General features: G+C 48.6%; 1 protein-coding gene across 1 annotated transcript in view; it reads right to left on the bottom strand.

The window, feature by feature from the left end:
* MLH3 (mutL homolog 3) overlaps positions 1 to 15,459 on the bottom strand; it is a 126,368-nt gene extending 110,909 nt beyond the window's left edge. The window contains 3 exon segments of the mRNA XM_029598418.1: positions 2,115 to 2,213; positions 11,286 to 15,033; positions 15,035 to 15,459. Of these exon segments, the coding sequence (XP_029454278.1) occupies positions 2,115 to 2,213; positions 11,286 to 15,033; positions 15,035 to 15,373 (4,186 nt within the window). The 5' untranslated portion in view covers positions 15,374 to 15,459.
* Positions 15,460 to 27,000: the final 11,541 nt, after the last annotated feature.

The raw sequence follows: 27,000 nt of genomic DNA, 5'->3' as shown, positions 1-27,000 counted from the left end.
AACTTACACATACAGGTTCCCAATTGTAAACTTACATTCATGCTCAGTCTCTCATAGGCAGGTTCTCAATCACAGACATACTCTCTTTCACATATACAGGCTCTCAGTCATTCATATACATGCTATCTCACTCACACAGGATCTCAAACACACATGCTTGCTTGCTCATTCACTCTCTCTCCCTCCCCCCCGGAACTAGCGGCAGCAGCAGCCTCCTCCCAACCTTAACCTCCTTCATTTTCAGCCCTCGCGGAGCCGCGCTGCACATTCTTCAGGCCGCGCCTCTTTTCTGTTCTTCAGGCCGATTCTGACCACACTAGAATGGTCTCTTCTTCCCGCACACGCACCCATGCTCACCACTTCCTCTTCCGGGTTGCGGGGGCGGCGGGAAGAAGAGACCATGCCGGTGCTGCTGCCTCCAGCTGTCCTGCCGCGTTCCACCCGGGCTGACAGCATTTTAAGCGCGGGCGGAGGAGGACCGGGAAGCAGCCGGGTCAGCAGGGGACTGGGAAGTGTGGCGACACACCGGTTGAGAACCACTGGTATAGGCCAATATCTCTTAATCTATTTAACAGTATTTCATGGTTAATGGTGTCGAGATGTCAAGTAAGATTAATAGGTAGAAGCAGCCGCTGTCAAGTCCTGAGGACTGTGTCAGCAAGGGTGAGTAGCAGCGTTTCAGTGCTAAAGAACTTTCTGAAGCCGTGTTGGGCTGGAAATAAAATGTTCTGACTTTCCAAATGCTCAGAGTTGGCGATTGACAATTTTTTCTAGGATCTTGGCTAGGAAGGGAAGTTTGGAGATGGGCCTGAAGTTTGTTAGATCGGATTTGTCAAGTTGAGGTTTTCTGAGAATAGGCTTGATGATGGCAAATTTAAGGTTGTCTGGGAAGGTACCCTGTTCGAGTGATAGGTTGACTATGTCAGCTATGGGTCTGGCGATAATGTTGGAGACTTGTTTCAGGATTTTTATTGGATGGGGTCAAGGGGATTTGCAGCAGGGTTTGTTTTTTGGATGATTGCTTCAACTTCAGATGATGCAACGGTCTCAAATTGTGTCCATGTACAAGAAATCACATGCTTTACAAGAACTCTAGCTTCACTAAAATATGTATGCGATAGGACAGCATTATAATTCTGTCATACGGATGTTGTGTTAATGTTAACCAATTAGGAAAACATTATGAAAAACAATCATTGGTTTAGAAATTAGAGATGTGAACCCTTTTTAATGACTGGTATCAGTAATTCATCTCAGAAAACTGATCCTTTTCTACTGTATGGTAACTTGTTCTTTCCATAAGATATCTTATTATAGTTTTGTTTAATAAAAAGACTTTTCTCCTCAATCTACCAGCTTTAGGCATTTAAACCACAACAAAGGGAACTGGGGATGAGAGTAGATAATAGGGACTGTGGGGGGGGGGGGGGGGGGGGGGGGGGAATAGGAATAGCAGGAAATGGGAATGAGTGAGGAAAGGCGCTGGAGTGAGTGAGCAGTGTGAAGTGAGTTTTCCTTCCACTAGGTCCCTAGAAAACATTTCCATAAGCCCTTAGGGAAAAAAAAAAAGGTTTGAAAACTATTTGGCTGGGACCACTAGTCTAGTGGCTGGGCTTGAAACCAATTTTTTATCATCATCATCAAATGTGGACTCCCCTGCTAACTATAAGCGACCTTGGGCAAGTTTTTCTACATCTCATGTATCTCAGTTTACTCAAATTGGTTATCAAAAATGTGACTGCAAAGTACTTGAAAATCCACAAGGGGCATGAGAAGTTGTGTGTACACAATTATATCTTGGCTTCTGCACCTGCCATTTTTTATAAGATGAACTCAACATCTAGGTTTGTTTTAATATATTTTTGTATTTATATTCTGCCTTTCAAGTCAGTCACTTAAAAGCTGATTACATTCAGGCACTGTGGCTAATTCACTGTCCCCAGAGGACGCACCATCTAAGTTTGTATTTGAGGCAACAGAGAGTAAAGCGACTTGCCCAAGGCCACCAGGAGCATCAGTAGAATTTGAACTGGTTTCCCTGGTTTGCAGCCCGCTGCTCTAACCACTAGGTTATTCCTGCATGCCACAACAGATGCCTAACAATCTGACCCTACCTCTGCATTTCTGTCTTGCCATATCCCTCTCATCACGAGCTCTAGGAAGAAAGGGTAGGAGAAGGTCACTTCTAAAGGGGTAGCACCTGTACTGGAACCCTAAACATATAACAAAGACTTCAGTGGCAGAAATCTACATCTGCATTCAGCATCTTATTACAATGCAATCCAAGGAATTAAGGTACTTTTATCTTTACTAACTATAAGCATTTTCTAAATGTTGGAAACATCCATTAATATTTCAGTTCCACAGTGTAACCTTCAACAAGCCTGAGCTTATAGGTCCTGCCCCCCCCCCTGAATCTTTTCTTATGAACAGGAGATGAAGAATAAACCAAGCATGTACCTTACTGTTTATTAAGAGGTTTGTTTGTCTTCTTTTAACTACAGCTGGTTGTGAAAGAGCAAGTGAGTGCTACAGACGCTAAGGTTAAAGCCCTGATGATTAACTCTTGTACCAAAGTCATTTTAATGTATTTTAAAAAACACATTTACTCTGTACTCATATTAATATAATACACAATGGCAAATAAAGACTAAATTGGCCCATCCAGTCTGCCCAGTAGTGACATACAAATTCTAATCCCCACTCCCCCTTTTCCCCATGTGTGCAGGTTACATCCAGGCCCTCTAGGAAACCCACTGCAACTGCCACTCCCTGCAGGTTACCCCAGTGCTTTAAATTTGAAGATGACTTAGTCAATCCTAAATTGACTCTGTTTCAGAATGTCCATGATACCGTCCAGTCCTCATCACAAATAATGCTACTAGGAGCAATCCAAGATACCTATACATACCACTCATCCTTGTGATAAAGAAAGCCTTCAGGAATAATCATTTTATAAACTACCGCCATTTAGGGCAATAAGCCACTATTATACAATTTCTAATCATTAACATTTTGGGACAGAATTAGCTGGACATCAAATATAGCAAGTTACACCAAAAAAAACTGTACACGTGCCCCACTGGCTCAGACCAAGGGTCCAACAAGCCCAGTATCCTGTCTCCAACAGTGGCCAATCCAGGTCACAAGTACCTGGCAAGTACCCAAACATTAAACAGATCCCATGCTACTTATGCCGGCAACAAGCAGTGGCCGTTCCCCACTGATTAATAGCAGGTAATGGACTTCTCCTCCAAGAACTTATCCAAACCTTTTTTGAACCCAGCTATACTAACTGCACTAACCACATCCTCTGGCAACAAATTCCAGAGTTTAATTGTGCGTTGAGTGAAAGAATTTTCTCCGATTAGTTTTAAATGTGCCCCATGCTAACTTCATGGAGTGTCCCCTAGTCTTTCTACTATCCGAAAGAGTAAATAACCGATTCACATCTACCCGTTCTAGACCTCTCATGATTTTAAACACCTCTATCATATCCCCCCCTCAGTCGTCTCTTCTCCAAGCTGAAAAGTCCTAACCTCTTTAGTCTTTCCTCATAGGGGAGCTGTTCCATCCCCTTTATCATTTTGGTTGCCCTTCTCTGTACCTTCTCCATCGCAATTATATCTTTTTTGAGATGCGGCGACCAGAACTGTGCACAGTATTCAAGGTGCGGTCTCACCATGGAGTGATACAGATGGAAGAGGTTACACAGAGAAAGACTCTTCAGCTTGGAAAAAAGAGACAGCTGAGAGGGGGGACATAATAAAAGAGAAACTGGCAATAGATCTACTTTATGGGACTTGCCAGGTTCTTACAACCGTGACTGGCTGCTGTCAGACAGGATGCTGGGCTCGATGGACCTTGGTCTGACCCAGAATGGCAATTTGTTTTTATTTATACTTTATTAAATTTTACATCGCATTACATGACAAAAATTAAAGAATATAAGAAATGCAAAACCTCTTAATATACAATTATTTCAAGAAATCTTAACAAGTCCACATTACATGGGGGTGCAAACCTTTTATAAAAAGTGATTAATACTAATCCTAACCTCCCCACCAATTACATCCAGACTTATCAGCAATAAAAGTTTGCAAATGAATGGGATTCACAAACGTGAACTTAGTCCCCAGATGTTATCAGGGGAATTTTAGGGAAAAAAAGTTGCCCCAGGTGTAAGCACTTGCTGTTCAACTGCAGGAAGGTCTCCCGAGAAACATCAGAGCAGATACAAACTTTCTGGCCACAGAAAAGTACTTCTTTATATTTGAAATTCTGCTGAAACACAAGTTCTCGGTTCCCAAAGAAAAGGATGTAATAGTCATCCTGCAGAAGTGAGGGCTTCATATGGGAGCAAAAATATCCGAAGCTCCCTCACTGGGTCCAGGAAGTCTCTTTAAATTAGGAAAATCGTAACAATTTGATCAAAGAAAAACCCTATCAGGCATAGAGTACTACAATAACAGCGCTTGAAGAGCTGAACCCCAGAAAACCTAGGAAAATTCAGCATTCTTAAATCAATTTGGTTTTGCAACGTATATTTCAAATGATCTTTGACTATAACGGCCCATGCGTTTTCCAATGAAGATCCTGAAGTCTGGCTAGATGTTAGAGATCCCCAGTTAAGAGATGATTGAGCTTCCACTCTAGAATGTAAATGAGACAACTTGGCAGCTGTACCCTCTGAAAAGGTACAAAGATCATTACCGATTTTACTAAGGCAAACGTCCTTTAATCCAGCTAGCAGGGACCCAGGCTCTAGATGACCAAGAAAGCAAGGAGCCACCGAACCCTGTGGATTAGTCAAAGAAGAACTTCCAAAAGCGGGGTACTCACATTCTTAGGGGGAGTAATATACTCCGCTAATTCAAGTCCAAGGCTTCCTGCTCTTCCACCCTCAGGCTGTTGAGTTATAGGCTGCATCCTTGAGGGCATCTGAGGTACCAGCCTCACTCCCAATGCTCAGATTTGTTTACAGTTGGGGGTGAGATCTAACGTGAAAGTCCATGTGTCTTCTTGCAGCTGCTGGTGTCAAAGGACTTGAAGGATCTTCCCCCCTTTTTCCAAGACAATACATTTCTACAAGGGGCACTCACCAGCAGTTGTGCGCTGCTGCCTCTGGGATCGGGCTGTCCTCCTCACAGGATCTCTGATTTACCTGCTTCTTATTCCACAACAGTACCGAGTGCTCGCACACCTTCAGTCCCACCATCTTAAGAAGAGTGTTGTACAAAACACTGTTAGAAGAGCTGTAAAAAGAAACTTAATTATAGGATTGGAAAATTTACTAGAAAGAAAAAACCACAGCAGCCACAAGTGAGTGGTGATGGTGGCATGGAAGGGGGAGCAATAAGGTGCAAAAGCCATTAACGAGTCCATGCATTAGGGGTGACAAATGTGGTCGCTCAACATTGCCTCTCAATCTCCATGTATTCCAAAAAGGATAAGGATAGCGTCAATTCCATTATCAAGATAACCTTGTGCTCCACACTTGTACGCTTTTACTTCATAATAGTTTGGATTTTAGATGTTCTCGCCTTTCTAAACCTATGCTCAAAGCAAGTTACAATTCAGATATGCCCCAGAGATCTCACAATCTAAGCTGGCAACTGAAGCACTGACAGGCAACGTGACAAAGGGAGTCAGGAGCAGGAGTTAAATCCTGACTGCCCTGGTTCTTTAATCCGCTGCTCTAACCAGTAAGTAGTACAAGACTCCTCCAACTTCCAGCCAAATAAGCATGAGATGATTTCCTGAACCTCTACACAAACACTATCCTTTCTGGGCACTTCTCCAACTTCACATAACCTGCAAGCTTTATCCTGACCTCCTTTCTTCAGATTAAATGTTACTCACAGAACCTAATACAAACGTGATTACAAATATATATATCTATACATATATAGCATGTACAGTATTCCTCTAAAACAGAGCTTTCCAAACTTTTCAAGTTGCTGACACTTTTTAGACAAACATAATTTCATGACACAGTAATTCAGTCTACTAGCAAACCAGAGGTTAAAGGTTAAACAAACAAAACGTATTTTGACAATTTATGTGTATTTCCTTAAATATATGCATACATTTTTGTGGATTACATAATGTTACACCCACACTGACCCCCAGGTAACTCCCATTCATTCTCACACGCACCCTCCCCACCCCCCAGGCATACACACATTCATTCTCACACACACACAGAAACCCCCAGGCAGGCACCAATTCATTCTCACACACACGCACCCTCCCCACCCCCCAGGCATACACACATTCATTCTCACACACACACAGAAACCCCCAGGCAGGCACCAATTCATTCTCACACACACATACACCACACACAGGCAAGCACCTATTCTCACACACACAGAGACCCCCAGGAAGACTCCCATTCATTCTCACACGCACCCAACCCACCCCCCAGGCATGCACCCATTCATTCTCACACACAGAGACCCCCAGGCAGGCACCAATTCATTCTCACACACACATACACCACACACAGGCAAGCACCTATTCTCACACACACAGAGACCCCCAGGAAGACTCCCATTCATTCTCACACGCACCCTCCCCACCCCCCAGGCATGCACCCATTCATTCTCACACACAGAGACCCCCAGGCAGGCACCAATTCATTCTCACACACACATACACCACACACAGGCAAGCACCTATTCTCACACACACAGAGACCCCCAGGAAGACTCCCATTCATTCTCACACGCACCCTCCCCACCCCCCAAGCATGCACACATTCATTCTCACACACACACACAGAGACCCCCAGGAAGACTCCCATTCATTCTCACACACACATATACCACACATAGGCAAGCACCTATTCTCACACACACAGAGACCCCCAGGAAGACTCCCATTCATTCTCACACGCACCCTCCCCACCCCCCAAGCATGCACACATTCATTCTCACACACAGACACCCCCAGGCAGGCACCAATTCATTCTCACACACACATACACCACACACAGGCAACAGAGACCCCCAGGAAGACTCCCATTCATTCTCAACACCACCCTCCCCACCCCCCCAAGCATGCACACATTCATTCTCACACACAGACACCCCCAGGCAGGCACCAATTCATTCTCACACACACATACACCACACACAGGCAAGCACCTATTCTCACACACACAGAGACCCCCAGGAAGACTCCCATTCATTCTCACACGCACCCTCCCCACCTCCCAGGCAGGCACACATTCATCTCACACACACACACAAAGACCCCCAGGAAGACTCCCATTCATTCTCACACACAGATACAGCCTCAGGCAGGCACCCATGCATTCTCACACACAGACACCCCCCCCCCATGCAGACTCCCATTCATACACTTGCACACACTGAAGGCAGACCCTCCCCCCCTCTCTTTCTTTTGCCAGCAACCTCGGAGCCTCTCTCATTCCTCTGCTACTGCTGTCACTGCTTCCATGTGGATATTTGGGGAGGTGCTGATTGCTGCTACTGATACTGAAGCCCATTCTGCTGCCTCCTCTGTGCAGGCCCCGTGGGTTTCCAGTTCCTCCATGCTGATCTCGTACATTGTGAGATCTGCATTGAGAAAGTGCTACTCTTGCACATTCCCAAAGATTACATGTGCCAAGCACTAAAAAGTAATTTTTTTTTACCTTTGCTGTCTGATCTTAGTTTTCTAATCAGTTGGTCACAGGCTTTTTTTCCACCTTCTCTTTCTTGTTTTTTTGTGAGTTCCTTTTACAGGGTCTTTTTTTTTCTATTTTCTCTCCATCTGTCTTCTTCCCTGAAACACACAATCAGGTTCTCATTCTCACAGCGGCCCTACTACCGGGTTTTCTCCTCTTCTCGGGCCACTGTGACATGGGATATGCGGCGGCCCATTAACACTGCTCTTCTGTACACGGCAGATGCTCCACCAACATTTTTCTTCCGGGGCTGTGCAGGCAGGAAGGAGGAGGAGGAGTGAATGTGACCCTTTTCTTTGGGCCGTGGTGAGGTAAGCTCCACCACGGCCCCGCCGATCTTCCTGCTGTAGTTCCCTGCTTCTGCCAACCCTGCTACTTTGTGGACCGGGCGACACCTTCACACTGCAGGCGACACACAGTTTGGAAAGCTCTGCTCTAAGACGACTACCTTTTCTGTCAATACACCAGAGGGATGGGAGGCTGCACAGCGAGCGGAATAACCAGCAGTGTAAAAAGTAAAAATAAAAGGTGATAATGCTCTTGTACAGGTCCTTGATGAGGCCTCACCTGCAGTATTGTGTCAGTTCTGGAGACCCGAATCTCCGAAGGGACAGAGACAGGATGGAGGGGGTCCAGAGAAGGGCGACCAAACTGGTGTAGGGTCTGTATTGGAAGACTTATGAAGGGCCTAAATATATATACCTGGAGGAAATGGCAACAAATTCCAGAGCTTTATTGTGCGTTGAGTGAAAGAATTTTCTCCGATTAGTTTTAAATGTGCCCCATGCTAACTTCATGGAGTGTCCCCTAGTCCTTCTATTATCTGAAAGAGTAAATAACCGAGTCACATCTTCCCGTTCAAGACCTCTCATGATCTTAAACACCTCTATCATATCCCCCCTCAGCCGTCTCTTCTCCAAGCTGAAAAGTCCTAACCTCTTCAGCCTTTCCTCATAGGGGAGTTGTTCCATTCCCCTTTATCATTTTTGTTGCCCTTCTCTGTACCTTCTCCATCACAACTATATCTTTTTTGAGATGCGGCGACCAGAATTGTACACAGTATTCCAGGTGAGGTCTCACCATGGAGCGATACAGAGGCATTATGACATTTTCCGTTTTATTCACCATTCCCTTTCCTAATAATTCCTAACATTCTGTTTGCTTTTTTGACTGCTGCAGCACACTGAGCCGACGATTTTAAAGTATTATCCACTATGATGCCTAGATCTTTTTCCTGGGTGGTAGCTCCTAATATTTATTTATTTATTTATTTATTTAAGTTTTTTATATACCAACATTCAAGACGGTGGTCCCATCATGCTGGTTCACAAGAAACAGGGGTGAAATTATAATAAACTTTACCATTTAAACAATAGTGCAGAAAAGCAGTTACATATAACAAGGAAAACAATAACTTGGAATGAGAAGGGAAATGAAGATTAGAAAGTTATATATATGTATAAATAACATTGTGAGAGGTGGCTATTAACGCTAATACTAGCGGAGCTTGTTGCATGAAGGGAGTTAGATGGGGTTGGAGTTAGGAAAGGCCTGCGTGAACAGCCACGTTTTGAGTCTTTTCTTGAATGTTGAGATGTTGGATACCTAACGTTGTGTTCCCTATGTGCAACACCTTGCACTTGTCCACATTAAATTTCATCTGCCATTTGGATGCCCAATCTTCCAGTCTCAGAAGGTCTTCCTGCAATTTATCACAATCTGCTTGTGATTTAACTACTCTGAACAATTTTGTGTCATCTGCAAATTTAATAACCTCACTCGTCGTATTACTTTCCAGATCATTTATAAATATATTGAAAAGCACCGGTCCAAGTACAGATCCCTGAGGCACTCCACTGTCCACTCCCTTCCACTGAGAAAATTGACCATTTAATCCTACTCTGTTTCCTGTCTTTTAGCCAGTTTGTAATCCATGAAAGGACATCGCCTCCTATCCCATGACTTTTTAGTTTTCTTAGAAGCCTCTCATGAGGAACTTTGTCAAACACCTTATGAAAATCCAAATGCCCGGATGGACGTCCGAAGTCACAGCGTGCGTTCATGCACCTTCGCCGGCGGGGCTGCTGGAGGCCGCTTTCGCCGCTGGCTGCCCCCGGGAGGCAGGGGAGCCGCGGTGGGTGCCTCGGGAGGAGGGGAGAGAGGACTGGGGCTGCTGGAAGCATGCAGTAAGTTTACTTTTTTACAATTTCTATTTGCTTTAATAACATGTCGAGACAATTTTCGCCCTGCACCTTGCTTCGGGAGGGGGGGAGAGAGGACTGGCAATCCCCGATGCCCGAGCATAGGAGAACCATCCACTTCCTGGTACTTGTCATTTCAAATGACATTTGAAATGACAGATACCAGCGCACCCAGGATACTGTATAGGCACTGTATAGCACTCTATACAGTAAAATGGATTGCCCTTCATGGACGCGGCTTGCATTTGCATGCCATTTAAATACTGTATCAAGCAGTATGTGATCCGAACTGTGCGCGAGGCAAACGAGCAGGCACCCGGCACTGCCGCACTTTTTTTTACGCGCCCTTACTGTATCGGCCTGATAATCTGTTAAACTCCTGCTACTGCTTAACAGGCAGACTGCGGATGTCACACACAACATAAACACAATTGTCCAGTAGCACATGACTGACCACAGCAACAGCAACAACGTCATAAAAACCATCCGCCTACAGTCTATGCTTTGAGCGCATTTCTTCATTTTACATCATGGACACAATATGGGCTATATGCACTCAATACATTAGCTAGGAACTCCCAGACAGCATGGCTAATTCATTCTGCTTATCTACGGAAAAGAGCAGGTTTGCTCACCGTAAACGGTGTTTTCTGTAGATAGCAGATGAATTAGCCATGCTGACCCTCCCGCCTCCCCGGACAGTTTATCACTTTACATCTAGTCTTGCTTTGATACGGACTAAGGAGACTTGAGGCAGCGCAGGATCTTACAAGCAGGCGCGCCTCGCTGACAAAGATCAGTTTTCAACTTTGAGAGCTCCGCCACCTAGTGGCACGGAGGATGTACCCAGACAGCATTGCTAATTCAGCTGCTTATCTATGGGAAAAAGTTTTATTAATACAAAGACATTAAATTTTTCCACTGGAAAGAAAACTGTAGAAGGGTCACAATATGAAGCTCCAAGCAGGTACACTCAGTAACATCAGGAAATATTGCTTCAGGGAAAGGGTGGGGACAAGGAGAACAGTAATGGAATAGGATATTCGCTATTGATCCTTACAGGCTAGAAGTTGGAAATGAAGAAAACAGGAAAGCCTGTATTAACTGAGCGTGTAACATTTCTGCTTGGGAGTGACCTGCTCAAAGTGGTAGTCAACTACCACAAGGAACTTGCTGGGCAGATGGATGGGGCAGTTTGGTCTTTTGTGACAACATTTACTATTTTGTTAAGGATCCCAAGCAGCACTTAAAACTAAAATCCAGAGAAATATTACTAGAGCAACCTATCAAAGGCCCAGACCACACAGAGAAACAAGGCATGACCTAAAGTAATTTTTACAGCTGACAAGCTTTACTGCTAAGACGAACAAACACTGTACAATACCTACCAACACTGGATACTACATTCACAGCTGTTGTCGTCAAATCTTGTGTGCAGACTGTCGGATTCTCTTTAGGGGGGACACTGTAACTGCTCAGTCCAGTGGTCCTGTTGACATATACAGTCCGACCAAGCGAAACATCAAAATGCTGTAACCAACTACAGGTTTCACCTGTGTCATCTTCCAAATTAAGTGGCAAGGCAACGTCTGAAAATTCACCAGTTTGAAAATCTTGCTCCAAGGGCATATTCAAGGTACCTGTATTGGTACACTCACCTCCAGAACACATTTTTATGGCCTCCAAATGTGGATAAATATTTGAGTTGGTTGCATATTCCACATCTTTGCTGGTACAGCAGTCCACATTTTCATCTTCTATCCCACAGCTTGCAGTATCACTGCTGCAGGAATTTCTTGCCTTACCAGCTGTAGAATTAAGTCCACACCTCTCAGTTTGGATTTCTATAGATACGTTTTGAAAACTTTGCTGGTTTCTGGCCTTGACTGATTGTAAAAGGTCACAGGTTGTATTATCTTTTCTGCTTAGATTAGCATTAGATTCTTCCATGACATGTCCAGACCTTTCTGGAATTAAAACTTTTGTCTGGTTACCTTTCATCCTGGTCAATTTAGCAGCTAATGAACCAGGAGATGCAGGAGTGCTCACAGCATTTCCTTGATGCAGAATGTAATCGGACCATGCCAGAGGTTCTCTTTTTAGACAAGAGATCTGATCACCCAGCAAGATATCTTTTGAAGTCACAAGCTTTTTGAAAGGTGGATTACCAGAATCTTCTAAAACAAGAGTAACCAGGTTATTTTTAGAACTAAAAGGTTCTGCTTTTGTGTTTTCATGATTGCTAAAAACTTCAAAATTATTCCAGTTCCTGGAGAGTTCTGGTATCGTTGCATCAATGCTATCATCTTGAGAAGGAGCTGAATGCTTTGCTCTACCATAATGTCTCCTAAACCTCTCTAATGACCCACCATGTGCATCTAAACTCAGCTTCCTAGGCTTGGAAAGTATTAAATGCTTGGTTATATTCCGAATGTTTCTGTGGCCTTTCGTACGGGAAAAATGTGAGGTATTAAGTGAGGCATTCTTACGATGCCATATTCTATCTTTTCTTCCACTATCATAGAAACACTCCTTCTGGTTATTCTTATCTTCTACAGTTAGCTTCTTCTTCCAGCTGTTTGTATCACTCGCAAATACTTGGTTTTGCAAACTGGCATATTTTGTATTCAAGCTTGCTGGCAAAATTATAACATTTTCCATCTGTTCTGAAATATTCATCTCATTCCCAAATACTTCTTGGGCACTTACAGGGCCAAGTCTCGCAAATTGTTTTAATGGATCATTTATTTTACTGGCTTCGGATATCTGATTTGACATCAAGCCAGTTCTAAAATCTGTAAAACATAAATCCGCCTGCAAGGTGTCAGCATCTCTCGCTTTATTTGTGGCTTTTCCCACATCACACCCCTCCAAAGAGATTCGTCCTGACACAAATCGTGGTTTCTCTCTGATTTCACGGATACAAGGAGCTGTTCTGGTGATGCCCTCTTGTTCTATTTCATTGCAATCAGTAATTTCACTTGGGTTTGTTTCAGGTTGCTTTGCAGGCTCAGAGAGAGGGGTTTGCGGGTGCTGCTCTTCTCTGGGACAGCTGTCACTTGCCTCTTGCCTTTCAGATTCTCCAACACAAACAGCAAGAAGCGGCTGCACAGCGGGGCTTCCTGGGGCAGGTTGAATTGCTATCCTCTGGTTTTCAGGAGTTGCAGGAGGCCCTGGCTCAGCGTCGGGTGCGAAGAGCCCAAGCGCATTCACTTGCGGGAGGAAGCGCTCATCCTCGGGTGCGGAAGCTCCACACTCATTCACCCACGGGAAGAAGCATTCGTCCTCACCCCTCTGCACAGCCTTGGGGGCTCCGCGCTCATTTACCAGCGGGAGAATACGCTCATCCTCCGGCTCAACCTCGGGGGCTCCGCGCTCATTTACCCGCGGGAGAATACGCTCATCCTCCGGCTCAACCTCGGGGGCTCCGCGTTCATTTACCCGCGGGAGAATACGCTCATCCTCCGGCTCAACCTCGGGGGCTCCGCGTTCATTTACCCGCGGGAGAATACGCTCATCCTCCGGCTCAACCTCGGGGGCTCCGCGTTCATTTACCCGCGGGAGAATACGCTCGTCCTCCGGCTCAACCTCGGGGGCTCCGCGTTCATTTACCCGCGGGAGAATACGCTCATCCTCCGGCTCAACCTCGGGGGCTCCGCGTTCATTTACCCGCGGGAGAATACGCTCGTTCTCCGGCTCAACCTCAAGGGCTCCGCGCTCATTTACCCGCGGGAGAATACGCTCGTCCTCCGGCTCAACCTCGGGGGCTCCGCGTTCATTTACCCGCGGGAGAATACGCTCGTCCTCCGGCTCAACCTCGGGGGCTCCGCGTTCATTTACCCGCGGGAGAATACGCTCGTCCTCCGGCTCAACCTCGGGGGCTCCGCGCTCATTTACCCGCGGGAGAATACGCTCGTCCTCCGGCTCAACCTCGGGGGCTCCGCGCTCATTTACCCGCGGGAGAATACGCTCATCCTCCGACTCAACCTCAGGGGCTCCGCGTTCATTTACCCGCGGGAGAATACACTCTTCCTCCGACTCAACCTCGGGGGCTCCGCGCACATTCACCCGCGGGAGGAAACGCTCATCCTCGGCCCCCTGCGCAGCCTCGGGGGCCCCACACGCATTCGCCTGCGGGAAGAAGTATTTGGCCTCGGTTCCCAGCTCAGCCTGGAGTGCGGGGGCTCCACGCTCATTCACCCGCGGTAGGAACTGCTCATCCTCAGCCTCCTGGGCTCCGCGCTCATTCACCCGCGGGAGGAACCGCTCGTCCTCAGCCTCCTGGGCTCCGCGCTCATTCACCCGCGGTAGGAACTGCTCATCCTCAGCCTCCTGGGCTCCGCGCTCATTCACCCGCGGGAGGAACCGCTCGTCCTCAGCCTCGTGGGCTCCGCGCTCATTCACCCGCGGTAGGAACTGCTCGTCCTCGGCCCCCGGCTCAGCCTCGTGGGCTCCGCGCTCGTCCTCGGCCCCCGGCTCAGCCTGGCTCAGGAAGCCCTGCACGGCCTCCTCGGTACAGCACAGCACCCGCTCCCAGTCGCGGAACTCCAGCAGCGTCTTGGCGGGCTCCAGGCTGGCGTCGCAGTCCGAGGCGGGGCAGGAAAGGTGCAGCACGTAGACCGCCTGGGCGTCCGGGCAGGGCCCGCTCCGCACCCTCCTCAGCAGGGCGTCCAGCGCCCGGTGCAGCCGCGTCCTCAGCACCAGGCGCCCGTTCACGTACAGGAACTGCCGGCTGCGGTCCCGGTGGCCCCGGCCGCCCACCAGGCCGCTCAGCGCGTAGTCCTCCCGCCGGAAGCTCAGGCTCCTGAGCGGCCGCGCCGCCGCCGGGCCGTAGAGCTGCGCAAAGCGGGCGGCGGCGTGGCGGGCCCGGGGCAGGCGCAGCAGCAGGGCGGCCGTGGCATCGTTCCTCAGCGAGAAGGAGACGGCGGGGTGCGCCAGGGCCAGCGCCTCCACGCGCCGCCGCGTGCGCTCCAGTTCCGGCCCGGGCTGCAGCCGCCCCCTGCGCACCGGCAGGCGGCCGAAGAGCTGGCAGACGGTGACGGTGGTGCCAGGGCCGGGCCGGCCCTCCTCCGCCTGGCGCACCGGCTGCGCGCAGCCGTGCCGGAAGAGCTTGGTGAAGGTGGCGGCGGCGCCGCGGGGCGCGCGAGCAGATCTCCAGCAGGCCGGCCAGGTGCGCGAGGCCGGCCAGCGCCTCGCCGCGGAAGCCGTACAGGCGCGCGCCTTCCAGCTCGGCCAGCGAGCGGCACTTGCTGCTGAAGTAGCGGCGGCCCGCCAGCTCCACGTCCTCGCGCACCATGCCGCAGCCGTTATCCACCACCTGCGCGCGCAGGCCGGCCGCGTCCACGCGCACCGCCACGCAGGTGGCGCCGGCATCCAGGCTGTTGAGTAGCAGCTCCTCCACGCACTGCCCCAGCGAGGCCAGGGCCAGGCCGGAGCGCAGGTCGGCGTGCAGCTCCTCGGGCAGCCGCCGGATCATTGCCGGGCCTGAGGCAGGAGCTCAGGCGCGCGAAGAAGACTCCAGCCGACGTTTGCTGCGAGCGACAGGCGCTTGCTCCGCCCACTCAGCCCCACGTGGGCCTGCACGTGCTTCGCTGGACTCTTTGTTGTGAATAATCAGGTGGTCCGGGCGATCAAGATCCCGCATGCGCAGAATAAAGCTGGTGTAGCAGTGGAGGGGAGGCGTTTCCCATGGGTGTCAAGCCGGGCTGCTTTTACCTTTCAGCAGGAGCACGCAAGGCTCTGCTCTATCACCCACTGCCCTAAATCAGCTCCCTTCCTAGCGGGCCGCGCGCACTGTTAGCCGGGATTTGGACGCGCTAGCTTTACTGAATAAGGGGTAACGCTAGCGCGTCCAACCCCCCCCCCCCCCCCGCACCTAATAGCGCCAGCATCACGCAAATTCATGTTGATGGCCCTAGTAGGTATTCCCATGCCATTCAGAAAGCAAAATGTGCAGCCACGCCGCACATTGTGCTTTCAGAAATTAGCCCTATGCAAAGGTAGGTGCTAATTTCGCCAGGCACTGGCGATATTCAGGCGGAGGTCCCGAAAGTTTAAAAAAGTAAAAAATTTAAAAAAATTTAAAAGGGGCACGTAGCTGTCCGTCAAAAACCGGACACTCAATTTTGCCAACGTCCCATTTCCGAGCCCATGGCTGACAGCCACTCCTTCCGTCAAAAAAAGAGGCGCTAGGGACCTGCTAGTGTCCCTAGCGCCTCTTTTTACCGCCGGACCTAATTTAAATAAACTAAGATACTGGATCGCACTCACAGGAGAGTGACCTTTGCGTTCGCCCACTCTCCCGCGTTTTTACTGTATCGGGCCGTAGGTTCGCTGGATGGGGGTGGATGGGAGGCTGGCGTAGTCAGGGCATGGCGCAAAGAACTTACCCTAATCCATCTCCTGCTCCTCTCTTGTTGTTTCTGCCCCCCCAGGAAAGAAAGTCAGGGCTAAGAGCACTGGAAAGGAGAATTCCATTTGTATCTTCATATTTCTAATTTCTAATTCTGTCTGTATCCTATATGTGTGATGGAGGTGAAGTATTCTGCTACCATGTAGGGAACGGTAGCAGTCCAGTTCTGTTTTCCCAGAGAAAGTATATTGGCGTTTTAGTCACAGGTAGAATATTTGCAGTACCGTATTACTTTTCATACACAGTTGTGGCTGTTTGAGTTCTGGGAGTTAATGGCAGGCTTGCTATATAGGTTCTGAGTGATTTTTTGGCAGGGGTTCTGTGAAACTCAATGGCGTAGCCAGAATTGATTTTTTAGGTGGGCACAAGGTTAATGGGGGTAAGCCATAGGCATGCAGGTCTGAACCTTACTGTTTGTATTCTTAATAATGCCACATACTGCACCCTACCATGGCTTTCTAAGTAGTTCACAACAGCTATTATGGATATGCGTGAAACTTTAAAATATTTTACCCCCATTATTTCAAGCACTTACCAGTATTAAAATTGTTAGTCATTTTTAATTTATTTTATATTTATTGCCATTTATAAATGCACAAGTATATCATGTAAAAAGCAAAGAAAACAATCAGATCCAATCAATCATGTAATAAAACAAAAATTAATGTATTCTTTCATGAATCCTCTTTGCAGAAAGCCAGAAATCATCATAACCACAATACATGGCATTAATCATCAGAACAGGTGTAGAGCAGAACTAGGACAATTCATATTACAATAAACATCAAAAACAAATTCAAATTCTGGTGTTGCTTCAGCAAAAAATATCCCTCCACTGCTATTTTATGAAGTAACACAAACTCCTACAAAAGATAGAGATGTCTACAACAGTGGTTTCTCAACCTTTTTTCTGTCGGGACACACCTGACATGGTTCTCACATGTGTGACACACTGAACACATGATCGTCATGGGGCTAAATGTAAACATATATTCTGTATCTACGGAATCCACCCTGACCCCCCAACAATGGCTTCTGAACAGAACTAGGACATTCCCCATTCAATTTACTATACAAAAAAAGATATTTCTAGTGTCATCTCAGTAACAGCAACATAAAAACTCTCGCCTACCAGGTGCAATAGACCTCCTTATGAAAAAACAGTAATTTACCACCAATGCATGTTCTATTGAGAAAACACAACAAATAATATTGATACAAATGCCTGCCTACATGCTAGTAAAATATTTCACCTCGGTGACATACATAGAATCAACCTTCACCAAATACAGAAAGACCACAAATTACAAATATGGAAACAGAAACTGGAATGGAAAGCCACTCTGCATTCTGTGCAAAACAGAAATATAGCACCTAACAGACTCCCAGGATCTGCAATAATGTACTCAAACTAATGCTCACAAAGTTACACCTGCATTATGGAACTCAAACAGTAACAACCCTACCTATGAAAAGGCAGCACTGCAAAAATTACACCAGGCCCTAAACACCAATACACCTCCTATTAGGAAAACAGAACAAGCCAAGTTGCTATAGATCCCTACCAAGAAACTACAAGCTCGCAGAACACCCTTAGTATGTGACGTTGCTCCCTTCCTTCCATCCCCAAAGAGATGCTTTTGAATTCCAGGCCCACACCTTTGTCCAAGGAGAATGAGGATAGGAGATAGTGCACACCAGTCTGCTGCCACCCCCTCAGAGGTGAGCCAGATGATTCTGGCTGGAAGAGGAGACTTGTACTTTACTGGCCAAGGAGGGAGAGGAGGAGAGTTGCTGGAGAGAGTAATTTTCCAGGGATAGGAGGGGCTTAGACTTAGGGGTTTTACCTTATGGGGGATGGGGATAGAGGATCAGGATCACCAGGACAGAGGACAAGGGGGTTAGAGAGAGAGAGAACCCCATTCTTTCTATCCAGCTTTTCTTCCTTGTCCCAGTGATCCTGCATCCTCAAACCCTAGCCATCCTTCACCTACCAGTGATCCGTAAGCATGTTGAAAGAGAAGAATGTGTTCGAGTGTGTTAGAAACTGAGTTCACACTGGCCCTGGTCTCACCATTTTGCACACATCACACCTATTTTTCTATTGCACCTACACTGAAGGAAGCCATCATGCAAGCTGTGCACAGAAAAACTCCCCCTGACACAGGATGATTTCCAAAGCGCGGCACAGCCCACCTTGGGATAAATATCGAATAACTAAGTGTACTGAGACTTTCAGTATTTAATGCACTTTGGTGAGACCAGCGAACTGGCGAGCTAAGTGCTTTGAGATATACTCACTTAAAAATTTTTAAATGCACATATATAAAATTTAAGAATGCTGGACCTATGATTAAAGCGTTTGCAACAATTTAAAGTGTAAAAGGAGCAAAACAAGTATAGGAAAATTGGTTCTTACCTGCTAATTTTCGTTCCTGTAGTACCACAGATCAGTCCAGACCGTGGGTTGAGCCTCCTGTTCAGCAGGTGGAGACAGACCAAAACTGTGAGGGTATCCTATATGAGGACAGAGCCTACCTCACACCCCTTCAGTTTAAAGTACTTTCAAAGCAGATATAAATTCCCAAAGATCAAGCAAGCAATAAGAAAAAAAAACCCAAATTGAACAAGTGAACAATTGAAAGGATTCTGTATGAATAAGAATGTTCTTTCATACAATTTTATTTTCATCTGTTGGATGCTTCCGGTGCCTTTAGTATTAGTAGACAACAAATCAGATAATTGAAAACACCTGTAGAAAAAGACAGAACATTCGAGCGGATGTATCAGATCTAGAACGGGAGGGTGTCTGGACTGATTCGTGGTACTACAGGAACGAAAATTAGCAGATAAGAACCAATTTTCCTTTCCCTGTTCATACCCGGATCAGTCCAGACTGTGGGATGTACCAAAGCTTCCCTAAATAGGATGGGACCAAGATAGTCCCACTCAAAGAACCTGGTGCCCGAAGGAGCCAAAAACTTGAGCCTGCACATCCAGACGGTAATGACGAGCAAACGTATGCAGGGATTTCCAAGTAGCTGCCCTACATATTTCCTGCAGAGAGACTGACTGACTCTCCACCCAAGACGTAGCCTGAGACCATAAGGAATGAACTTTTAAGCCTTCCGGCACGGGCCGACCCTTACAGATGTAAGCTGATGCAATGGCCTTTAGCAAACGCGCGATAGTGGCTTTGGAAGCCTTATTACCTTTATTTGGCCCACTCCACAGAACAAACAAGTGGTCAGAGACCCGGAACTCATTTGTAACCTGAAGGTAACGCAGCAAGACCCGTTTCACATCGAGGCACCGCAGATCATCCCCAGCTGTATTTGTTACTTCTGATGAAGAAAAAGCCCTCCTTAAATGTTCAAAAGGAGCTTCACAGAGAACCCGGAGAACCAAGTTAAGACTCCACGAGGGACAAGTAACCCGGACCGGAGGATTCAAGTGCTTGGCTCCCTTGAGAAAACGGACAACATCTGGATGAGCCGCCACTGAGTAACCATCAATGGTACCTAAGAGAGAACCGAGAGCAGAGACTTGCACTTGCAAGGAACTGAACGACAACCCCTTGGCGAGACCGTTCTGGAGAAAAGAAAGGACCTGGGAAACCGGAGCCTTACAAGCCGAGATACCCGAGGTGACACATGCATTTTCAAAAACCTTCCATACTCGAACATTAGCAAGCGAGGTAGTCAGCTTCCTGGCCCACAACAGAATGGATATAACTTCTTCCTTATATCCCTTCTTTCTCAATCTCTGCCGTTGAAAAGCCAGGCCGCTAGACAGAAGCAATCCGCCTGATCGAAAAATATGGGACCCTGCCGAAGAAGATGGGAAAGATGACCGAGGTGTAGGGGATCGTCCGTGGCTAGATTCACGAGGTCCGCAAATCACAGTCTGCGAGGCCATTCCAGAGCCACTAGAATGACAGGCCCGCGATGAAGCTCGATTCTTCGGAGTACTTTGCCCACTAACAGCCAGGGAGGGAACACGTACAAGAGAATGTCGCGGGGCCAGGGAAGGACCAGGGTGTCCACCCCTTCCGCGCAATGTTCCCGTCTGCGGCTGAAGAACCAAGGAGCTTTCGCATTGGTCATGGTGGCCATCAGATCCAAGTGAGGGGGATCCCACCTGCGGATGATCAGGTTCATCGCTGCATCTGACAATTCCCACTCGCCTGGGTCTAACCTCTGGCGACTGAGGAAATCCGCTTGAACGTTCTCTTTCCCCGCAATATAGGACGCCGCTAAGCGTTCTAGATGACGTTCCGCCCATGCGAAGAGTCTGCTGGCTTCTAGAGCGACTAGGCGACTCCTGGTGCCCCCTTGTCGATTGATGTAGGCTACAGTGGTGGAACTGTCCGACAGGACCCGCACCGCCTTGTGGAGGAGTAGGGGAAGGAAGGCCTTGACAGCCAGTCGGACCGCTCGAGCTTCCAGTTGATTGATGTGCCAGCGAGATTGGGTCGGAGACCAATACCCCTGAGCAGACTGGGTCTGGCATACAGCTCCCCAGCCGGAGAGGCTGGCGTCCGCTGTTACCATGATCCACTGCAGTGTCAAAAGGGACATCCCCTTCTGAAGATGGGCAGGCGATAGCCACCACTGCAGTTCTGCGACTGTTGCGACCGTCGCTGCCCGACGTCTCCACTCCGCCCACCTTACCTCTTTGGCGACTCCCTCTTTGGTTGATGGAAGTTTGGCTGCCGCAGCATCATCTTGCCAACCTCCTCTGGCGACCCCGGACCAGCTAAACGCTGCCTTCCGCCATGTTCTCCTGAGGCCTAAGGACGCGCGCGCAGCCCCGACTCAAGTACCAGCTGTGGTGTGAACCTCAGGAGCGTCCCCCTGAGATGACATCATCGCCAGATATTTAAGGTCTCTTGATTTGCTAATTAATCGAGTTAGCAAAGGGTTTCCTACCTAGCTGCCTCCAGGTATTGCAGCAAAGGGTTTCCTACCTAGCTGCCTCCAGGTATTGCTGCGGATGGGATTCACTCTCCGCTTACCTTGCTACTCTGCCTCCTTGGACTTTACCAGGGGTACCCACTCCTCGGGGACCTCGCTCTCTCTCTTGCTTTTCAGATCGCAGTTTGGAACTGGTACTCGCTCGAGGGCCCACATTCCCAGACCTGCTACTGAATATAACGTCTGCCAGGAAGTCACTGCTGCCTACAACACCAGTGAGTAACCATCTCTCTCTCAGAGCTTTCCCTGGAACCAGGTACTCGCTCCTCGAGGGCCTACTTCATTCCAGCTCCTGGGTTGTTCCAAGGGACTGTTGTGTGAGTGTTACCATCAAGGTTCTGTTCCTGAACTCTGCATACTCTGCCTACTCACTATCTCAGTTTCTCTACAGCTCAGCCATCCTGGAATCACTGTTCCAGTGCCTGAGGGACTACAGCCCAGCTGGGCTCTTCCAGCTCACGACTGCCATCTCTGGTGGTTCTCCAAAACAGTTTAATAAAAGAACTAGTGTGTGTCTGTCTCCCAACTCTGAGCCTGACCGGTGGTCCCTCTCGGGATCTTCCCCCCGTGGGCGTGGTCATGTGCCACCGGCCCAAGGATCCACCCACAATTATCACAAATAATAACAGTGACGGTAGATTCGGAGAGTGGCAGGGGCGTCTGAAACTGTTCAGATATTGATTTCCAGCAGGATAGCAAGGCTTTCTGTAACGGACATATATGCGCAAAAGCCCAGGGGACCAGATCAATAGTGGAGGCCATGGACCCCAGAACCTGGAGATAATCCCAGGCCATTGGCAGAGCAAGAGAGAGAAAATTGCGCACTTGGCCCAAGTTTGAGCAATCAGTCCTCCAGAAGAAACACCCTGCCTACTTGAGTTTTGAAATGCGCCCCCAGGAATTCCAATGTCTGTGAGGGTTGAAGCTTGCTTTTTGGAAAGGCTACCCCAGAGAGGTCAGACATGACAGGACCTTGCTGACCTCCAGCTGGCAAAGAGACTTTGATTTGGCCCGGATGAACCAATCATCCAGGTAAGGATGGACTAGGACTCTGTCTCGACGCAGGGTGGCCGCCACTGCCATCATTACCTTGGTAAAAGTGCACGGCGCCATGACAAGACTGAAGGGGAGTGCTCAAAACTGAAAATGTTGGCCAGTATCTCGAACCGAAGATACCACTGGTGATCGCAGTGAATCGGGATGTGTAAGTAGGCCTCCGTCAGATCGAACGATGCCAAGAATTCTCTGGATTGAACTGCCGCTATCACCGCCCTCAAGATTTCCATCCAAAAATGGGGAACCTTGAGAGCCCGGTTGATGCACTTGAGATCCAAAATTGGATGAAAGGAGCCCTCCTTTTTGGGCATGACAAAGTAGATGGAATATTGGCCAGACCCTTGTTCTTCCACTGGGTCTGGGACTATGGCCTCCAGTTCCAGCAGCCTGCACAGGGTTTGTTCGACATCAGGCCTCTTTCAACTTCCGCAGGGGGAGATTAGGTGAAGAGCCGGTAGGTCTTGAGCAAATGCTAATGTGTAGCCTTTTTCTATCACCTCTAGGACTTACTGATCCGTCGTTATGGTGACCCATTCCCCGAGAATCTGGGACAGTCGTCCCACCTAAGTCTTGAACGGAGGAATGAGCTGGTCCCATCTCATTGAGAGAAGGACTTGGTGACCGAGTATTGCTGGCTACTATCCCTGAAAGGCTGACGTCCCCAAAAGGAATGAGGCCAGGATTGAGATCGAGAAGCATTACCCCTCGGAAACGAGCCCCTTGCCCTGGTGGAAAAACGGCGTTGCCCCCTAAATCTAGTGCGAGAGGGTAAGAAGGACTTAGACTGTTTTGGGTGGTCCTCCGGCAACTTATGAACCTTATTTTCTCCCAGGGATTTGATAAGTTGCTCTAGGTCCTCACCAAAAAGCAACTGGCCCTTGAAGGGAAGGGTTCCCAACTGCACTTTGGAAGGTGTCCGCAGACCAATTTCTCAGCCAGAGGAGGCGCCTGGCCGAGACTGCAAAGACCATTGCCTTGGCTTGCACTCGCAGAAGATCGTACAGGGCGTCCGCCCCATACGCAATCGCTCCCTCCAAGCAATCCGCCTGCTCCGCCTCTGCAGACAGGAGGTCTTGGGTGCTGAGTAATTGTTGAACCCACCTGAGGCTTGCCCGTTGCATGAGACTGCCGCAGATTGTCGCCCAAACTCCCAAGGACAGGACCTCAAATATGCGTTTGAGGTAAAATTCCAACTTGTGGTCCTGGACATCCTTTAGAGCAGTAGCCCCAACCACCGGGATGGTGGTGTGTTTGGTAATGACAGAGGAATCTACCTTGGGCATCTTAAATAGATTCAAGCAGTCCTCAGGAAGTGGGTAGAGCTTGTCCATAGCCCTCCCCACTCGCAGTCCCGCCTCAGGGGACTCCCATTCCCTAAGGAGCATCAGCTTATGCATAGGGTGAAAAGGAAAAGTACATGGAAGAAGCCCTAAGTCCCGCCAGGACCAGGTCCATGTTGGCAGGCATTGCGGCCGTAACCATATCTGCCGGGGGCAGCTAAATTCCCAGTTCCTGCAAAATGAAGGGAATGAGTGGTTCTAGTTCCTCCTTTTGAAATAAGCGTAGCACCCGAGGATCATCCCCCTCGAGGGGGGGTTAGGAAGCAGCGAGTCAACATCCGGATCTGGAATTGGGACCGGCGGCGGCTGTGGCGGATCCGGAGGCGGCGGGACTCCAGGGACCACCCTAACCGAGCCCTGGCCCTCCGGAGAAATTCGTGGGTTTTTTGGTGGGGGGGGGGGGGGGGGCAGGGATGGATCTTCTTCTGCTGTAAGCTGGCTAAATAGGACTTGTGCATAAGAAGCACAAACTCCGCGGAGAAAAAAAGACTTAGACTTCCGGGGGGGGGGGGGGGGGGGGGGGGGGGTAGGGAAAGGTCAGGAACCTCCTCCGGGGCATGAGGGGGGACTCAAATCCGGAGGAGATACTAAAAAATCAGACTCACCTTCCTCCTGCACATCCAATTCTGCATTTGAGCCTGCTTACAAGATGGCCGCTGTTCCCGCGATTTTCCGGGCCGGGAACGGCCTGGCCATGCAGCGGGGAACTCGCCCCCGGGTCGCTGTGGTCGAGGTGACCAATGAGGGACCCTCCCCACCGGGTAGACACCCTGAACAGAGGCCTCAGCGGGAAAAACATGTGGCAGACTTTCCACGTGCTTTACAGGTGCTGGAACGGGGCACCAGCGCTGAAGAAAAAAACAAATCACTAAAAAAGTAAAAACAGCTGAGCTGTGCAGGGCTGAAGTCGGTCAGCAGAAGCAGCGATTGAACTCTACAGGTTGCCGGAGCTGTCCACAGTTCTTAAAAAATAACAAATACAAGTAACAAATACAGCCCTGCTTGTACCCTTTTTTTTTTAAACTGCTCAGCTAAGCCACGGGAAAATACACCCTGAGAGGGTACTGTTTTACAGTGGACAGCTAGATAATGGGGGAGGGACTGGACCACCAGTATCACCCCAGATGGTCACCGGGAAAAAGGGGCCTAGGATGGGCAAGCCCCCCCCCCCCCAGGCTCCCAGCAGAGCAAAGAGACCGAACTGTCTCTCAGGCCAATACAGTACAGAGCACACTGTTAACCCGCAATTGGACGCGGGTTTTCAACGCGCTAGCGTTACCCCTTATTCAGTAAGGGGTCAAAAATGCGCATCCAACCCCCCCGAACCTAATAGCGCCCGCAACATGCAAATGCATGTTGATGGCCCTATTAGGTATTCCTGCGCGATTCAGAAAGGAAAATGTGCAGCCAAGCCGCACATTTTACATTCAGAAATTAGTGCCTACCCAAAGGTGGGCACTAATTTCTCCAGGCACCGGGAAAGTGCACAGAAAAGCAGGAGGTATCAAGTAAGGGTTGTTTAAGGTGAGTAAGGGGGCTTTTGACAAATCAATGGCTTGGAGAATTACTGATAGTCGTTTGTAATCAGTTGAGAGTTGTCTTTTTGGTTTTTAGATTCAACTTCTGAGGGTCAGATGTAACGGAAGTATGAAATATCTAAGTCCATAAAGGAAGTTGTCAGCGGTCAAGAAAATTTTGCAGTTTTATAGTCATCGCATAAGTGGCTGCATTGCAACATGCAGATGGGAGTTTAAGATGGTGTATTTTAACCTCCACAGGTTGGTTGGTAGGGGGTTAACACATATAGTACCTAGAGATTTTGTGGGTAGGTTAACTTTGGGGTCCTGTAGTAGCGAGGGGAGTGTATTGATCCCCCGGATAAGAGACATGAGAATGGTTAAAAATAATAATTGGTTTCAACATTGGATAAATTCATTAAATGAAAAGATAATATTTATTTATCTGTATTTAGTAGCATTGAGCAGATACGGGTTATGGTTTGGTGATGTTTAATGAGAAGATTGAAGACAGCGAGTTGCAAGTACGAATGCAGGTATTTGTTAGTTTTCTTATAAGATTGGATATGTCTTGTAGAAGGACAGAGCAGTCAAAGAAAAAAATCTTTTTTCAAAAAAAATATTGCTAATTTAATTGATATTAATTTGTGTTTAAATTGTGAATATAGATGAGCAAATCGAGTGTCAATCAACATCATTTGGAGTTGCTAGGAAATCCAGTGGTGCATCTATAAGATTAGCAGAATATTGTACATACAGCATTTCAATAGCTGCAGAATACCGCACATATAGGGCCAGATTTTCAAAGGGATACGCGCGTACCCCCCGAAAACCTGGCCGAAGTACCCCCTGCGTGCGCTGAGCCTATGTTGAGTAGGCTCGGCAGCGCGCACAAGCCCCGGGACGCGCGTAAATCTCAGGGCTTTCCTGGGGGCGTGTCGGGGGCGTGTAGCGGCAGCGCGTCATTTGGAATGGGGCCACGGGCGTGGTTCCAACCCAGGGGATTGGCTAAGGCCTCCGAAACGGCTCCTGGGCCTGGGAATCGTGCGCCGGCGGCCGGCCCGGCGCGCGCAAGTTATGCCTGCTTCGGGCAGACGTAACTTGTACAACAAGAGGTGGGGGGGTGGGTTAGGGAGGGGAAGGTGGGGGGAGGCGGAAGGAAAGTTCCCTCCGAGGCCGCTCCAAAATCGGAGCAGCCTCGGAGGGACTGGAGGCAGGCTGCGCGGCTCGGCGTGTGCAGGCTGCCGATTTTGGGCAGCCTTGTGCGCGCCGAAACCGAATTTTAATGGGTACGCACGTATCTATTAAAATCCCGCATACTCTTGTTTGCGCGGGCGCAGACTTATAAAATCTACCCCACAGTCAGGCCAATTCAGTAAAGTCCGCGGGAGAGCGGACGAACGCCCGCTCTCCTGGCGCGCACACAGGCCACTCTCCTTTGCGCGCGATTCTCTATTTAAATGAGGCCTGGCGGTAGAAACAGGCAAAAGGAGGCGCTAGGGACACTAGCGCGTCCCTAGTGCCTCCTTTTAGCCCGGAGCTGGCGGCTGTCAGCGGGTTTGACAGCTGATGCTCAATTTTGCCGGCGTCGGTTCTCGAGCCTGCTGACAGCCACGGGCTCAGAAACCGGACCCTGGCAAAATTGAGCATCCGGTTTTCGACACGACAGCCGCTGGCCCATTTTAAAATTTTATTTATTTTTTTTTTTACTTTTTTTTACCCTTCGGGACCTCAGACTTAATATCGCTTTGATATTAAGTCGAAGGGTGCACAGAAAAGCAGTTTTTACTGCTTTTCTGTGC

Source organism: Rhinatrema bivittatum, chromosome 4, assembly GCF_901001135.1.
Source record: "Rhinatrema bivittatum chromosome 4, aRhiBiv1.1, whole genome shotgun sequence".
Lineage (NCBI taxonomy): Eukaryota > Metazoa > Chordata > Amphibia > Gymnophiona > Rhinatrematidae > Rhinatrema > Rhinatrema bivittatum.
Note: the sequence above shows the minus strand (reverse complement) of the source record. Positions and strands in the feature narration are given on the sequence as shown.